This window comes from Mauremys mutica, chromosome 1, assembly GCF_020497125.1.
Source record: "Mauremys mutica isolate MM-2020 ecotype Southern chromosome 1, ASM2049712v1, whole genome shotgun sequence".
Classification (NCBI taxonomy): Eukaryota; Metazoa; Chordata; order Testudines; family Geoemydidae; genus Mauremys; species Mauremys mutica.
Window position 1 is genome coordinate 67,521,783 of NC_059072.1, and position 15,366 is coordinate 67,537,148.

Genomic DNA, 15,366 nt, shown 5'->3' on the forward strand with positions numbered 1-15,366 from the left:
ATTCACCCATGAAAGCTCATGCTCCAATATGTCTGTTAGTCTATAAGGTGCCACAAGACTCTTTGCTGCTTTTATAGATCCAGACTAACACAGCTACCCCTCTGATACTTGACACTCTAGCTGGTAATTGTTCCTAAATTGCTTTTCCTAAAATACTTCAAACACAACCTCATTAGTGAGTGGCTATGGCTAGCTGCTGCCATTTAATGCCATGGGAGTAGGTTCAGGCCTTAAATAGTGCTTAATGGCTTGATCCTGCACTGCAGTGAGTTTTGCCACTAATGTCAATGATGGGGGAAGGTGACTCAGGCGGTAACTAAGGACATAGTTTACTACTCTGAAGCTCAAAATACCACATAAGTTTATCATCATCATCATCTGCTGTTTCCAACACTAAGGTGGGATAGAGCCAACTTTTGCTGAGTTCTTGGCTTTGGAATCCAGACTGACAGACTGTTCAAGACTCAGCCCATTTTGCAGTTGGGGAACTGAGGAACAGAGGCTAGCTGACTTTCCCAAGGTCACACAGGATGTCTGTGGTGGAGCAGGGACTTGAAACCCAGGTATCCTATATCCTAGGCCTCTCAACCACTAGGCCAATCCTCCCTCTCACCAAACACATTACATATCCCTTCACTCAACCGGCACTTACACAGCCAAGTCACAAAGGCAGGACACAAGGTTAATAGACCAGAATTCAACCCATAATTTTAAATGGGTAAATATATTTATCTTTTGTGGGACAGATTCTTAACCAACCTAATCCCTTCTCCTTTGCAATCCCACTGCGTGCAGAGACTGTAGCAGAATTATATAAAACTTCCTTATTTATTTCCCTTGCAGTTACTTGTCTGTTTTGGTCCTTAAATTGTGAACCCCTTTGGAGAAGAGACCATCCACTCCTCTTGAATGGAGGAAGCTACTTAGCATATTCTGGGTGCCACCACAATCAAATTACAATGCTCTGGAGATGAGAAACTGAAAGGGCTCAATTGTGATTGCCTTCCTCATGGTGGGGAGCACTTTTCCCCATACAAGTGGTCTCTTTGATTTCAGTTGGAGAGTAAATACCCACCAACATGAGCCAGGGCCTTTTGAAAATGAGAGTTCACTATTAGCCATACAGACAAGAGCCCAACCCCAGTAGTCCTCAGCAGTCTTTATTATCTCTTTTTCAGTTGGTTAAGGCAGTGGTTCCCAAACTTGTTCCACCCCTTGTACAGGGAAAGCCCCTGGTGGGCCGGGCCGGTTTGTGTACCTGCTCTGTCTGCAAGTTCGGCCGATCGCAGCTCCTCCTGGTCGCGGTTCGCTGCTGCAGGCCAATGAGAGCTGCTGGAAGATCACTGTGTTCCATGTAGCCTTCTTCCATGAGAGGGGAGAAAAGTAAAACCACATGAAACTGGGCAAGGCACCAAACATATTGATGAAGTCTCTGGTGAAATGTTTTGGCATCACTGCATAACAATAGCACACCATTTTCATTAACTTGAACAAACAAATCCAATAGATGATTTAAAAAAATAGTACAGATGTGATACAACTTTACACTTCGAGAATGTAGCAGGCAGATTTACCATCACGTTAACTGTTTCTTTTGAAAAGGAGAAAATGTAGTCTAAAGCCATAGGCTGTGTCCATAACAGGGAACTCGAGTGGGTGGGGGTGGGGGGGAATTCCCATTGGAGCTACCACTGGTGCCACTAACCCAGTGAGAGCCATGATGTAGCTAAGATTCTGTCATCTTCCAGTGGTTTAACCAGTATGTCAATTAAAACTAATTGATAAAAATGTCAGAAGCCAGCTGAGCAGTAGGGCTTTGTGACAAAGGATGTGCCTACACAGCAGCTGGGAGGTGTAATTCCCAGCATGGGTAGACAAACACATGCTAGTTCTGCTGGAGCTAGCTCCAAACAGCAGCATGGCCTCAGCAGTTCAGGATCTGAGCAAGTATATATCCAGAGGGTCAGGCAGGATTGTATTTAGGTGGCTACCCTGAGCATCTGCCTGTGCCACCATGGCCATGCTGCTCGAGCAAAGCTAGCACATGTATGTCTACCCATTCGGGGAATTACACCTCCCAGCTGCTGTGCAGACATACCCAAAGTGACTCTCCAGCCAGCATGTCCCCTTGTGGCCAGACACAGCACTGGAGTTTGCTCTTTTTGTCACCTTGCCAGCCACTCACTTAGGTCTGGTGGTGGTGTCCCCTCTGTCTGGCAACTCAGCTCCGTCCAGACAGATCATGCTTGGTTCCATCTCTTCAGGACAAGTGTCCAGTCCAACAACAGTCTGGCAATGTCTTACCAGGTCTGTAGCGCAACTAGTCCTTACAACTCATCTCCACAGTCTTCACCAGTCTTTTTTCTGATGACCTATAGGGGAACCCAGTCCTTCCCTCAACCCTGGGTTGCAGCCCAGGGCCCCTGTAGCAGGTGTTAAAGGTCTAAAACTTCAGCCCTCCAGCTTCTTTCCTGAACTTCTTTCTACTACAGCCCCCCATGTAGGCTTTCTTCCTCAGCCCGCCTCAGAGGAAAGGTAACAAAGGAAAGACAAAATACAAAAATAGTCCAGACATGTTTCTGGCCTCCCTCCTTTCAGGAGATACCTAGTGAGCTGCAGCCCAGCTCAGAGGCCTCAAAACTATAGTGCAGTGTTCACAGGAAGACTCAGGCAGCTTTGTCCTCCATACTCCTTTCTGGACATCAACAAAGAGAAGTCTGCCCATCTCCCAAAGCCGGCTCCCTCCCTTTTAAAGCTCTTCCTCCAAGCCTGAGAGGCCTCACAGGTGCAATGAGGTGAGATGCCTGAGCCCCAAACCGTTCTTTAACCCCTTCCTGCTGGGTGCAGGGTTTGTGCACCCAGTCACGGGCTCCCACTTATGGTAACTGAATGGGTGCAAATTTATTTCTCAATTAACCTACTGCAAACATGGCCTAATATTCATGTTCTAGAGCCATTTTCTTCCTCCCGCCCCCCAATCCCATCATTGCTGATTGCTACAAGAATTATTTCACTAACATACGGTACATAAGAACACCTTTTAAACTTTGTTATAATTAAGGGAGGGTGAACCTGGTGGGTAAACAAACCATCAATTACCTATTGTCCATCCCTAAGTCAAACTAAAACCTAAATGTTTGCAGTGGTTTAAAAAAGTGTTGATAGACATCAGGAGATTTCCAGTCATACTATTGCCACAGTGGAGAAGCTCATAGACTCAGTCTTTAAGGCCAGAAGGGACCATTGTGATCATCTAGTCTGACCTCTTGGGCATCACAAGCCACAGAATCTCACCAACCAATCCTGAAATAGACCCCTAACCTCCGGCTGAGTTACTAAAGTCCTCAAATCATGATTAAAAGACTTCAAGTTACAGAGAATCCACCATTTACACTAGTTTAAACCTGCAGGTGACCCATACCCCATACTGCAGAGGAAGACGCCCCCCCCCACCAGGGTCTCTGCCAATCTGACCCAGGGGAAAATTCCTTCCTGACCCCAAATATGGTGATCAGTTAGACCCTGAGTATGTGGGCAAGATCCACCAGGCAGATAGCTGGGAAACAATTCTCTGTAGTAACTCAAAGCCCTCCCCGTCTAGTGTCCTGTCTCCGGCCACTGGTGATTTTTGCTGTAGCTGTGCCCTGCAACAGTAGTGAGGAAAAAAACCCACAGGGATTCAGGTGAGAGGGAGGGAAAGGTCTGTAGGGAAGGGATTGGTGAAAGGACCTGTGTAGGATATTGGGGGCTGGGGATGGGGCTTGTCAGAGTGGTAGAGAATTCAGGTAAGGATCAGGTCTGTCTGTTTCAGCATTTATCCAAATGGAACTAAGCCTCTCTAGGGACCAGGATGTGGGCAGTCAGGCCTAATGGTCTGAGGTAGGGTCAGAAGCCAGGAACGAAAGTTAGAGCCAGAGCCAGGATCAGAGTGTAAGGGCTAGAGTTAGGATCAGGAGCCATGCCAAAGATTGAGCTGAAATCAGTGTCAGGAGTCAAGAGTCATAGTGACAGTCAGGAGTGGAGTCAGTCAGAAACCAGGGACCAGTGCCAAGGGTCAAGCCAGAGTCAGGGTCCAGTACAGCAGTGAACAAGGAATCCACTCAGACAACTTCTTGTGCCTCCTTCTGGCTTAAGTAATGCATCTGGGCCAGTTGGTGGGGCTGGATGTCTGCTCCAGGCAGGAGCTTCATGGGTGAAGCCTCTGGTAGACCACAGAGCTGCTAGCCCCTTTTGTGGTGGTTCCAGAGAACTGTTGGTTGCGATCTGGGCACCAGTTGGAGACCTCACTGCTTCAATCATAAGTAGTTTATATGTGCTAAATACAACTACAGCATCAGAGAAATACCTGGCAAAATAAGGACACAAAGAAATAAATGAGAAATCTCTGTAAAAAGGCATGAAGATAGTATTCCTGTTTTTTAATATTATATATTAATAATACTAACATGACAACCTAGCGTGACAGTTGGGGCAATTGAATGAAATATTTCCCCAACCTTATGCAATTATAAAAACATCTTTGTTTACTAAATGAGCTGATTCACCTTGTAAATACAGATTTCACTACTCTTCTTTTCACTACTTAATTATTCCTATTATTTACTATTTGTAAATATTACTATCTCCAGCTGAGATTGGGCCCCCATTGTGCCTGGCACTGTGTATACTTATAGTGAGAGAATCCCTGCTCTGAAGAGCTTACAAAGCAGACAAAGAGTGTGAGAAAAGAAGTATTATTATCCCCATGTAGCAGATAGGGCAGTGAGTGGCAGGGGGTGTCTGCGCTGCCATTGGTGGTGTGACTGCAGCCTGCATAGGCATACCTGAGCTAGAGTGGTAAAAAAATAGCAGTGAATCTATGGCAGCAGCATAGACTAGCCACCCAAATACATACTCAGTGTCCCAGTCAGGCATATACTCACACAGCTAGGTCATGCTGCCACCCCCTTTATGGCATTTTTAGAGATCATGCCTACATGGGTTGCAATTGCTCCTTTCAATTACAGTGCAGGCATACTCACAGAGACTAGCTCCAGGACACAAAGGAAGAGTATAGCAGAAGCAGGTATTGAACCTAGATCTCCTGAGAACCTGGTTAATTACAAGACCATTCTTCCTCTCTGTCTTGATTAGAGTTTAATTTCATTAAAGTAATCAGTATAGAATGGTACTGTATGAAGAGGAAACTCAAGAAATTATGAGAGCTCCTCAAGGAAGTTATCTACAAAACCAGGAGCTAAAAAAATTCTAGTGAGACAAAGAACAAAGAACAAAATAACTACATAAAACACAAAAGAGAAAAAGAGCAGACTGGAATCAAGGAGTCCTCCACAGTACAAAGGAGTTAACTATTAACGAAGCACAAATATACTATGTCTCATATTCACTTTGCAGATCAGTTCCGAGGGTAGGAGAATTTTTCCTCTGTGAATTTTGTATTCATTCTAATGTGTACTTGTACATCTGTTAGACATTTGTCTACTAGTTTATAACTAGGACTGATATTTAAGCCGGTAAAAAGCATTAATGCCCCAAATGGAACAAACCTGTACAGCTGTTATGAAACTGGGATTTTCTAAGTGAGGTCTAAAATTGTCCTTATTGCAGCATTTTCACCAATTCAGTATGAATAAAATAGCCAAAATATTATTTTACAGCTCATAATCAGAAGATCAAATCCACATCTTGTGGGTTTTTAAAAAAAATTATTAATTTTTTCTTCTGAAACCCTTACTCACGTTGAGTAGAATAGCACCTCATTCCACAGGACAATTCACTGAGGTCAATATCACATCTTGAAGAGTAAGTTGCTATTCCCTGTAACAGTGTCAGAATCTGATCTTACCTAATCTACAGTGGGTAATTTGCAGCTCTCTCTCACACATTTTGAAGGTGTTTGGGGATTTTGTTTTGGGGTTGTTGTTTTTTTCTGAGGCAGACTGAGGTCGTTTTTTAAGGCAGCCCTGCTTCTCCGGCTCCTGGTTTTGATCAACCCCCAACCTTTAAAAAAATATGACTAGAGGATGGATGGGGACTTATTGTTCCATCCCCAAACTTGCTTTTTAGTCCTTTCAATGAATCACAGCATTGAAATACTGTCACTTAGGCCCACATTTGAGAACCTAAAACACTGATTTCAGTGCCTAAATACCTTTAAAAGTCTGAAGTTTCATAATGATCTGAACTGATTTGGCTATCATAATGGCAAAATGTTTGGCAGGAGAAGACTGCAGCACAAATAATGTGGACTAAATCAAAGAATAGTAAATACATCTCATCAAGGGTGAAATTCACTTAGGATCTAAGGGAGAGCACAAAGGCCTATGCACCCCATAAAACCTCAAGATAAACCTCAAGGGCTTAAATGGGACTTACATGATGCATAATACCTTGTACTGACCTTGCTGAATTTTTCCCAAAGAATAGGCATCAATTGTTTATATGTTCTCTTACTTGGGTTACACAGAAGATCCTAAAAGATTGCTTCTTTTTTTTAATGACTAAGACTGTGTGTATGAGTCTGGGGGATTAATTGTGAGAAGTTACTATGATATTTCGTCTCCTGAACTGTCTCTTGTATTTGAAATCTGAAGAAGGACTTCGCCAACCTCTTTGTTTTGGGTCTGTCTTTCATGACACCCACCTCTGACTGATGGCCAGCTGACTGCTGGAAATGGGCAGTGTCACAGAGTCAGACCTGACAGCCATAGGAGAATGGAGAAAGACAGGCATATCTGTCCAAGAATGGTGAATGCCCTTGTTCCTAGGGGCTAAAAAGAGGTTACCTCAGGTTAATTAGAAACACCTGAATCCAATTAAGGACATCAAGTGTCCTTTTAAAACTTCTCCTCTGGTAAGAGAGAGAAATGAGAAACGAGCAGCAGCAGGGAGAAAAGGCTTCTCCTACATGGAAGGCTGTTCTCCTTCCTATAGGGGAAACAATCAAGATTACTTCAGTCTGAGGAAGGGCTGGCAGCCATAAGCCAGCATAAGACAACACTCCAAGGGGGGAAAGGAACTGGATTTTTTTGTGTTGTGAGTTTGTTGTTTGCTTGAAAGAACTACTTGAGCCTACCCTGAGGCCCACCTTGCAAATAGTGTAAAAATAAACCAGGATGAAGAATTAGAAGCCTCCACAGTAGGACTGGCTCATTCCACCAAAGGGAGAAATGCTGAGGCTGACAGTATTAGGAAAAAACAAACACTTTTTAAAAAAATACTTTTGTTATGAACTGAGATGTAGGCAGTCTTGTCCGGTAGTCATGTCTAGTGGGTGGAACAGGCATCCAGGTTGGGGAACAAAGCCAAGGGTTACCCCCAGACTCAACTGCCAACCTGAGCCAGGGATCAAGCCCGAGTCAGCCAAGAATCAAAGCTGAGGGTCAGAACCAGAACAAGGAACTAACATTTAGAAGGAAGGCGTAAGGGCAGAAACGGGATGCAAGGATTAAGCGTGGGGCAGGCGCCAATCAGGAGCAGGATCTAGTACAGCCACAGGAGGAAATCCCAACTTCATATGCCTCCTTCTGCCTTAAATAGCATGGTTGGACCAATCAGTGGAGCTGGGCAATCCTCCAATCCAGGCTCCTGTGATAAGTGCCTTAGCTAAGGCTGTAGTCCTACTAGCTTCTCAGCCCAGCAGCTTTTAGTGGGTAGAGGCCATGATGCAGTCACTTGTCGGGCACTCCTGGGCCTGGGTTCAAGGCCTGAGAAAGTATGCTCTAGTATATCACAGTGAAATTAAGAAGTTTCATTCCTTTCATATGACATCTAGCATGTTGCCACTCCAGTACATCTGCCCCAATGTAGATTTAAGTATCCTACTTTCAAAGAGTCCTTGCAAATGGTCCATCTTCTGTGTGTTATGGGATGATCAAGTCTCTATAATAACCATTTATTGATTCCAATTTCCAGCTGTATCCAAGTGTGACGTTCACAGATTCAAAAAGCTGACACAGACACATATTATAAGTAGCCCACCTGGCTCCATTTATTCCCCCTTTCAAATTAAAGGCAATGTAACCCAAAACCTCTATCTTCTGCTTTTAAACATTTCACACAAACCCATTTGGGAAATTTATTGTGGTTTTAAAAAGATCAGACTTTTTCATTTGGTGTGTCACACTACAAAAACTGTATGGTACCTGTTTGCCAGATGCTATGGGAATAATAGGCCAAAAGGTACCAGATTTCCTATTTAAAGTCTGCTATACAGCATACATATCAGAATCAGGTGATATTAATGAAAAATAGTGCTGGAAAAGTTACAAGCCACTATTCCAAACACAAATGGCATTTTTTTCCCCTTTATAAGTGCACTCAACCTAAATAAGCTTTGAACTCTCAGATCCGTCTGTTTGTGGGAGGCTGCTTGTAACAGCCATATAGCCAATATGACGACAAGTTTGGAAGAGACCCAGGTATTTTTAATCAGTGAAACTGTACTGTACTGCCTGAAACGTATGAAACTACTCATGCCTGTTACATATCTAAAATTTTCTTTGATTTTATATTAAGTTAATGGAACCCATAGATCAAATTTCTAAAAGATTTACTACTCCTCAGCAGCCTATGCAAACTCTAATAGGATCTTGTAATGTTTTTATAGCAAACAATATACTTTTAGAGATTGTAAATGAGACAGTGACTGTCAGTACTGGCATGAGCAACGACTTCACTATCATCAACATTAATACTCAGTTTTCTTTCTTTCTGTATATTAAACCAGACCAGAGTTCTGTCACAAGTACACAAACCTTTGGAAACAGTGAAGAACTCAGAGCAAACTGTACTGGAATGCTGAAACATTTGGTTGATTTTTTTTCTTGCCACTTTCACTGCACACCAACACAACCTGTCCTCCTGCTGTTTTTAAAGTCCTTCCTTTGGGCGATTTTTCAGGGTACATGACTATGTCTTGAGCCCATACAAAAAGCATGCAGTATTTTGGTAGGACTTGCTCAGAAAATAAAAGGCACACACTTTGTTGAGGTATTGTGTGCATTTCTGAGGCCTAGTCTGCACTTAACATTTTTGCTAGCATAGTTCACACAGCTGTGCTGACAAAAGTCCTAGTGTAGATGCAGTTAAGCTGGTCAAAAAAATAATTTTGCTGGGATAGTTTGTTTTGCTCAGGGAACAAGTATAAGCTATCCCAGTATAAACTCTTTTGCAGGTATAAGCTGTAGTTCCACTGGAGACAAACCCTTTCCAGCATAGGCAAGTCCTGAGATTCATTATACTCTCGCTATGTACCTCTCCTTTGCTCATACGTATGATGCCAATCAAAATTAGTGGCAAAGTGAGCCAAGCAAGGCATACCTGTGGCCTAATTAAGTAGTTCTCCAACCAGGACCCAAGAACCAACTGAAGTGTCTTGCAGTGACCACAGTTTATTGTTAGTGAGGAACTGGGATCATAGTGATGTGTGCTCAATGGGACATATTGATGGCTGTAGTGAGGCAGTGTGGCTCCCCACCGCCCCGGAGAAGGAAGAGCCCATCCGGCGGCCGGAGTGGGTGGAGCTAGGGAGCTCTGAGCCCGCACCTCAGAGGGTCAGGCAGCAACCCGGAACTATAAAGGCAGGCCCTCAGAGCCCAGTAGGAGCCCAGCCGCTGGAGAGAGCAGACGTCCCCAGTGGAGCCCGCGACTGGGAAGCTCCTGTGGCCCGAGGCAGCCGCCCAGACTGGCCGAGCCTCCCCCGCGCCAGCTATCCGAAGGAGTTGCCAGATCTGCCCCGCGCCAGCTATCCGGAGGAGTTGCCGGACCTCCCCTGTGCCCGTTATCCAGAGGAGTTGCTGGGCCTACCGATCAACCCCTGCCCCAAAGAACCCATGCTCTTGGATCCCCCAGAGGCCAACACCAGGACCCAGGTAGGGCCCGAGGGGGAGTGTGGAAGTAGCCCGGGGGCAGCCGACCCCAGTCTGGCTGCAGCACTACCACAGCCTATGTCGGTGTGTTGTGACCAGGATTTCCACTGACTAAGTAGCGGATCTTCAGCCACTGCTAGGTCCCCAGGCTGGGACGCAGTGGAGTGGGACGGCCTGCATCCCCCCCTGCCACCCAACTCCTGGGTGGCAGACTCCCCCCTCCCTGGCCTGAGGAGGCCGGAGCCTGTTGTTACTGCTCAGCCCTGCCAGAGGGCCTGAGCTCCCTGACTCAGCATTTGTTGCCCCGCCCTGACCTAGGGCCGGGCTTAACTATTGTTACTGCTCAGTCCTGCCTGAGGGCCCGAACCCAGACTTCGTGGTGTTGCCCCGCCCTGAGCCTGGGCCAGGCTAACTGCAGTTCAGCTGCCTACAGCAAGGGCTACTGAGGAGAGACCACCCTGGCCGGGCCAATTCCCCAGAACCAACAGGGTGTAGCGAGCTGGTGTGGCTCCCCACCGCCCCGGAGAGGGTCGAGCCCCAGCAAACTCTTGTACAGTGGCTTTGAATGGGGATGTGTAACACGATCACCCCAATCTTGACATCGGACCCTGCCTCTGCCTCAGGTTCCCCACTCTCATGGAAGCCAGCAGGCCAACTCCCACACCAGCCTCAGTATTTTTTTCCCTTTTCCCTGGGATGCATTTATTGTTCAAACACTGTCAAGGCTGATTCCCCACTCTGGCACTTTGAGTGCAGAAGTGGGGCCCACAAGGATTCTAAAAATTAATACCGGCCATTCCAGGCTGGTATTAAACTCCCAAGGTAACAGCTTTTCTCTTACCTTGGATGGGTAGATACTGCCACCACCCAAGTGCAAAAAAACCCTCCTTTGAGAACCCAGGAAGGAGCACTTGGGAATTCCTTCCTGTGGGGTACCCTCAAGCCCCTTCACCCCCCTACGGGGAAGAGCTGAGAAAGAAAACAAAGAAAATCAGCTGTTGCCACCAGCTAATTAAAACATATGCACAAACCTCTTAGGACACAAAAATCCAATATTGTTCTTAAAAAAGGTAAATTTTATTAAAAACAAAAAGAAAGAAAATACATTTAAAAACTCAGACTATTGCTAGATTTTAAAAAGAACCACTTATAAGGATTAAGCATCAAAATAACTTTCTTGAGGTCCAGCTTAAAGGTTACAAGCAAAACAAAAGTACCTGGGGTTAACACAGAGGGGTCCACAAGGCATAAAGAAATAAGAGATAAACCTAATTGCGTCTTCCTAGACATTTCCTGATCTACTTACACATCTGAGGTTTTAAATGAGTAGTTTCTAGGTATGATTTGATGATTTTTCATACCTGGCTCAAAGCTTCTTACAGCATAGCTGCTCTATGTCTCCTCTCCAGGAGAACAACCACAGACAGACAAAAGGGGAGTCTTGTTTCAATTTTTAAAAGTTCTAGCCTTCCCATTGGCTCTTTTGGCCAGGTTCCCACTCACTTCCCTTTACCTATGCATGCAGTCAGACTTTTTAACCCTTTACAGGTAAAGCAAGTAGAGAACAGCTACGAACAGGGATTTTATAGCTAGCTGGCTGGCTGGCTGTCCATAAAAGGTATCTACACCCACCCCTTCATTTATCACAAATACTAACACAGTTCAATATCAATCATAAAAGGTCAACCATGTCCTCTGGCTCCTCTTAAAACCTCTGCCTCAGAGCCTCTCTGTTGCTGCCTACACAGCCCAAATCCTAGCCAATGCCTTCAACCTTTAGGTCCTTTTCCCAACCCAGGGTCTCCTGCAAGTCTCCCATCAACTGAGTTGCTTGTTGGGCTTGTACTTCACTCCCCTAGGAAGCAGCTAGCTAATCATAGGTGAGACTTTGCTCAGTTCACTTAGAGGGGCCATCCCACCCTGTGACAACATGCTTGTGCAGGCCTAATGTGTTAAATATAATCAGAATATTCTTCTGACCAGCAGCATACAATCAACTATTTAGCATGTCATTTAATAAAAATGGAATACTGAGAATGGCAGAGGTATGCAGTAAACAAGATAGGCAAGAAACTCAACCATGCCAGACAGAAATATACTAATTTCTAAATCTCAGCTCCCAAAACAATGGAGGTAGAGTGGAGTTGATGCTGTACATAATGAAAAGTGATGATCCTTATAATTGCATTGTCATGTAGGAGCATCATAGTTTACATGATATGTAAGATCAGCTGCTGTTCTGAGGTTCTAAAACAATGTAACATAATATTGTAAACTGTTAGTCAACAGGGATAAACTTTGAATTTTGTAAATTTAAGCCAGGCCACTTATTAATGTAACTTCTGAAAAGAAAAAGGAACATGCCTTTCTAACCCGTTAGAAAAATTCTTTCAAAGAGGAACGAAAGTGCCTAGATGACATGATTCTCTTGGATTTTCAAAAATATTTAGGTAAGGTGTTTAAAGCAGAAGTATGTGAAATGTTTTTAATAAAGTGCAAAACTACTTGGACTTCAAGTTTCTCCCCATTACATGATGAACTAAACAAAGAGAGAAGGGTTCTGCAACAGAAAATCGACTTGTGTATTTTTTTTAAAGAAATGGGTCTGTTATTGAAAAAACTGGGACTGTGCCTTAAAATTATGAACAATCACAGCTTTACATGCATTTTGTGAAAAAAGGCCATCTTTCATGAAAGCAAAATTAAGGATGTGCAAAACTACGTGGAAAAAAAAATCTGCATGAAATTTTGGAAACAAATTAAATTGCAGACTGTTTCCTTCCTAACCGACTTGTCAGGCAAATCAGTAACTAAGAGATAAAAGCCAATGAGCCAGCTTCTCAGCTGGTGTGATCGGGCAATAGCTCCATTGATCTCAGTGGAGCTATGTGGATTTAAACCAGCTGAGGGTCTGGCCCAATATCTTACTGTGGGTTGAAGAGAGGTTTTTACTTGATAGAGTGCCAGTGAATGCCTGTTCCATAGAATGGCATGAAGTTAATAGGGACTTGCCTCAGAGATCTTTAGCGGGGCCATGTCAGAAACTGGCATGGCTACTCTCATTGGAAGCCTATACCCCTGGCCTTGCAGTCACCTGGTTAGACCTTCACCTGTGGATTAGCTGAGCCTTGGTTGATTGAGGTCAAGGCCTCAGGTAAGCAGGCTCAAAGAGTACTCATCAGGCTCAGAGATGACTCATTACAGACCGCTGTTCTTAAATATATTTATTTCTCATTTATAATATTCATGGCCAGTAACATCCTAGTCTAAATCAGATGCAAAAGAAATTATACCATTGTACAGTACCATGACACAGAACCAGCTAAAGAACTGTGTCTAGTTACTTCTATAGGGATGTACATAGTCATAAGCTCCATCAGACTATGCCTGCACCTCGACCCCACTGCCATCACTATGTACCTTATATGCCAACCAATTTAAACTTTTAAGCACTCATTAGAAAAGCAGATACATTTCCAAACAAAACTTTGTTAAAAAAGCATAAATGTTAAAAGTGTTTCTATAGAGTCCAGCTAACACCCCTCGAAATGACGTTCTTTACAAAAACTCAACACCTTTTTAAAAAACGCCTAGTTAAAAAGTCTGGAACTGAAGAGTTGAGATGTAACTAGTTCCTTGCTCTTCTGTAATCTTACATCACCCACTATCACCCCACCTGGCTTTCAATATCAAATTTTAACTTTGTTCCCTAACGATTGTAAAAATATATGGAATAATCAAAATAACAAATTAGTAAGAGATTACAAAATCCTGTTTCCATGCACGGGATCTACTTCAAATTTGCTCCACATATACTATAATACTACTTGCCACAAAAAAGCTACATGTTAGTAGTTGCTGCTCAACATATGCCCCGATTTTACAAATTCTTAAGAATATGCTTCACTTTGTGTATATGAGCAATCCCAATGAAGTCTATGGGGCTTCTTATGTGGCTAAAACTAGGCACATGATTAAGTACACTGTTGAATCAGGGCCTGTTAAGGACACAACTAAGATGTGGGCAGTCAGGCCTAATGGCCAGAGCCATGGGGGTAGCCAGGCCTGTAGGTTAAAGCAGAGCTGAGCTGTAATCAAGGATCAGAGCCATGGGACAACTGGGGGCGTCACTGAGAGCAGAGCTGATGCTCAGAACCAGGGATAAGAAGCCAAATGCCAAAGTCAGTGGATGAGCCAGAGATTTGGTCAGGAAGTAGAGCTAGGGGTCAGAGCCCGGGGTGTCAAGGATGGAGAAGGGGAGGGGCTGAAGTAGGCACAAGACGGGTGGGGGGGGCAGTTGAGGGCAGAGAATGCATTGAGCAGCCAGCAAATGCTGGCTGTTGCTGGATCAAAGACTAGCTAGCTCTGCCCCTCCACAAATCAGAAAGTGCCGTCAATCAGGCAGCCCCTATTAGGATCAGCTGTGTCCAGTGTGTTGCTAAGAGATTGCCCCTTCTGCAGCTGGCTCCCTGACAGGGCCGTAAGTACAGTATCTTTCTTCACTTCTTGGAATTTATCAAGTTCTGGGTGCTTCTGGCTCTCAAAAGTTCTTTAGGAACTCTCATGGTTGCGGCTTCCTGTCCCCTGTTCACAGAGTTAACTGTCACAGCCCTTTATCTTTTGCAGATCCACCCCTTCATCTTAATTAAGAAGTCATAAAAGAAGCTTTTCCCTCACACAGAGCTTCCAAGCAAAGAAATGCAGCTCTACCGACATGCAACAACTGTAAATCTCTGCAGTCATCCCAAATAAAGGGAAAGAATCAATACTAAAATCCATGTAAATTACATATGATTTTTTTAAAACTCTGTTTGTTCCATTTTATGGAACTATTTAAGATAAATACCCTTATTTGCTATGAATGCCAATTTTTAAACCATGCACCTTGGGGAACAAATTGGATTCATAGTATACTGTTAATAAGAAAATAGAGTATCTCTTATGGAAGGGGACATGCTCTGGATTTACTTTGGTGTAACTAAGCAGAATTTGGCACAGTAGTTTTGTTGCCAGGACAAGTTAACTTTTCAGATTTCCTCTAACTTTTCTGCACAATGATCCCTTTATAACAAGAACAAATAGACTGACTAGCTGATTGAAAAATCCAGGTACTTCATAAACAGAAGGTCGGTTCAGACGTTCAAGCACCTAGGTGAACTCAATGATGAATTTATAACCAGAACAGGAAGGTGTGAACTAAATGGAGAGAAGTGAATGGTGTGATTTGTGATAGGAGAATGCCTATCAAATTGTAAGGATTTATAAGACTGTAATCAGTCTTGTGCTTTGGTATGGCTCAAATTTAGGGCACTGAGGAAGCAATAGGAGCAGATCTTGAATACAGTGAAATGAAAATGTTAAGATGGATGACTGGAGTTACAAGTTTGGGCCATGTTCAGAACACATTAAATGAAGATGGTACCAATTAGAAAAAGGTTGAGGCAGTCTTAGATGGTTTGTTCATGTGAAAAGAAGATTGGAAGGATATATAGGAAAG

The 15,366-nt window shown here is 43.9% G+C and overlaps 1 protein-coding gene across 1 annotated transcript; it reads left to right on the plus strand.

The window, feature by feature from the left end:
• Positions 1 to 9,434: 9,434 nt before the first annotated feature.
• Positions 9,435 to 14,584, plus strand: LOC123378517 (IgA FC receptor-like). Its single transcript, XM_045032463.1, has 2 exons — positions 9,435 to 9,872; positions 14,496 to 14,584. The coding sequence occupies exons 1-2, from the start codon at positions 9,435 to 9,437 to the stop codon at positions 14,526 to 14,528; spliced, it is 471 nt and encodes a 156-aa protein (XP_044888398.1). The 3' UTR covers positions 14,529 to 14,584.
• The last annotated feature ends 782 nt before the right edge of the window (positions 14,585 to 15,366 follow it).

Coding starts and splice junctions, on each gene's coding strand:
- LOC123378517 (XM_045032463.1), top strand. CDS start 9,435: ATGGGACATATTGATGGCTGTAGTGAGGCAGTGTGGCTCCCCACCGCC. Junction 9,873..14,495: donor AGGCCAACACCAGGACCCAG/GTAGGGCCCGAG, acceptor TATCTTTTGCAG/ATCCACCCCTTCATCTTAAT.